The 1641-nt window shown below is 33.5% G+C and overlaps 1 protein-coding gene across 1 annotated transcript; it reads left to right on the top strand.

Annotated features, from left to right (window-relative positions):
* Positions 1-257: 257 nt before the first annotated feature.
* LOC131632604 (carboxylesterase 1-like) lies at positions 258-1250 on the top strand. The gene has a single exon (XM_058903350.1). It carries the CDS (start codon positions 258-260, stop codon positions 1248-1250), a length of 993 nt encoding a protein of 330 aa, XP_058759333.1.
* Positions 1251-1641: the final 391 nt, after the last annotated feature.

Here is a 1641-nt window from a genome sequence, read left to right on the forward strand (position 1 = left end):
TTTGTGTTAATTTTTAATAGTTATTACTACTCTTCTACTTAACAAAAATTATTATTATATTTTTTTACAATTTATAATATAATATAACGGTGAAATTTTACAGTATTGAAAAAGAAACGATCACAATTCAAGAAAAACAAATAAATGTTCACATTAGTTTACACAATATATTATACAAACATGTTGTTGGATCTTCATTCTAAGCATTGATCTTGAACCAAGTATCCTTCATTATTGATCAACTCTCAAAAACCACTATGTCTAAGCATGCTTCAAAAGAAGGTTTATCATTAGATTCAAATCCAACCATTGATCCTTTAGAGAGTCCACCGATTATCATAAATCAAGATGGAAGTGTTACAAGGCTCATGCAAATACCAAACACTGAACCTAATCAAGACCCAAACAACATTATTCTATCCAAAGATGTATCTCTTAACCCTATTAACAAAACTTCCATACGTTTGTTTCTACCTCAAAAAGCATTTGACAATTCTAAAAAACTCCCTATAATTGTTTACTATCATGGAGGGGGTTTTGTATTTTTCAGGGCTTCTTCGACGGTTAACCATGACTTTTGCTCTAAATTAGCTGAAAAAGTTAACATCTTGGTTGCCTCTGTGGATTATCGTCTAGCTCCGGAATCGCGTCTCCCCGCTGCCTATGACGACGCGGTTGAGGCAATACGTTGGTTGAGAAATGAGGAATGGGTGCGTCAATTTTGTGACGTGTCCAATTGTTATCTTATGGGATCTAGTGCGGGAGGAAACATTGCGTACCACACAGGTTTACGATGTGCCACGACCTTTGATGAGTATGACTTTGACCAATTGAAAATTAGAGGGTTGATATTGCACCAACCTTTTTTTGGTGGGTCCCAGAGGACAAATTCAGAGTTGGAATTTGAAAATGATCGAGTTTTGCCATTGAAGGCGAATGATCTAATGTGGGAAGTTGCATTGCCTGAGGGTGTAGATAAGGATCATAAGTTTAGTAATCCGATGATTGTGGATGAAGGATATGATAAATGTTTTGATGAAATCAAACGACTGAAATGGAAGATTCTTTTAACGGGTTGTGATAGAGACCCTTTGATTGATCGTCAACTTCAGTTTGTGGAGATGTTGAGAAACAAAGGAGTTAGTGTTGTGGAATACTTAAGAGAAGGTTTTCATGGGATGGAAATGTTAGAACCAAACACTGATACACCACTTTTTGAACAAATAAAAGATTTAATAAATCTATGTTAAAAAACCTTCAAAGTTAAATATGCGTTTGCTTGCTTCTTTTCGCTAATTCTTATTTATGATGAATTTTATTTAATGTATACATGTTTTTTTTGAAATATATAAATGATGAAATTGCATGTTTGATTTTTATTTTATACTAGAATCACATATTATGTTAATATTATATTGGGGCTTAGGTTTCGCCAAGAGTCTAAGACCTTATAATTTTTGTTATCAATCAACATACATATCATACTTGTTGTTTGCGTTTAAAGTCAACCTTCTTTCAATAATGATTTTCTGAACATTAATTAACCATACATTTTCTTCATGGAATTGTTTGTGGAATCTCGTTCCCAGACCTCTAGAACTTGATCCTAGTTCAGTGTGGGAATGTTTCTTTCAAGAACTT

The sequence above is a fragment of the Vicia villosa genome, unplaced genomic scaffold (assembly GCF_029867415.1).
Source record: "Vicia villosa cultivar HV-30 ecotype Madison, WI unplaced genomic scaffold, Vvil1.0 ctg.000970F_1_1_2_unsc, whole genome shotgun sequence".
Lineage (NCBI taxonomy): Eukaryota > Viridiplantae > Streptophyta > Magnoliopsida > Fabales > Fabaceae > Vicia > Vicia villosa.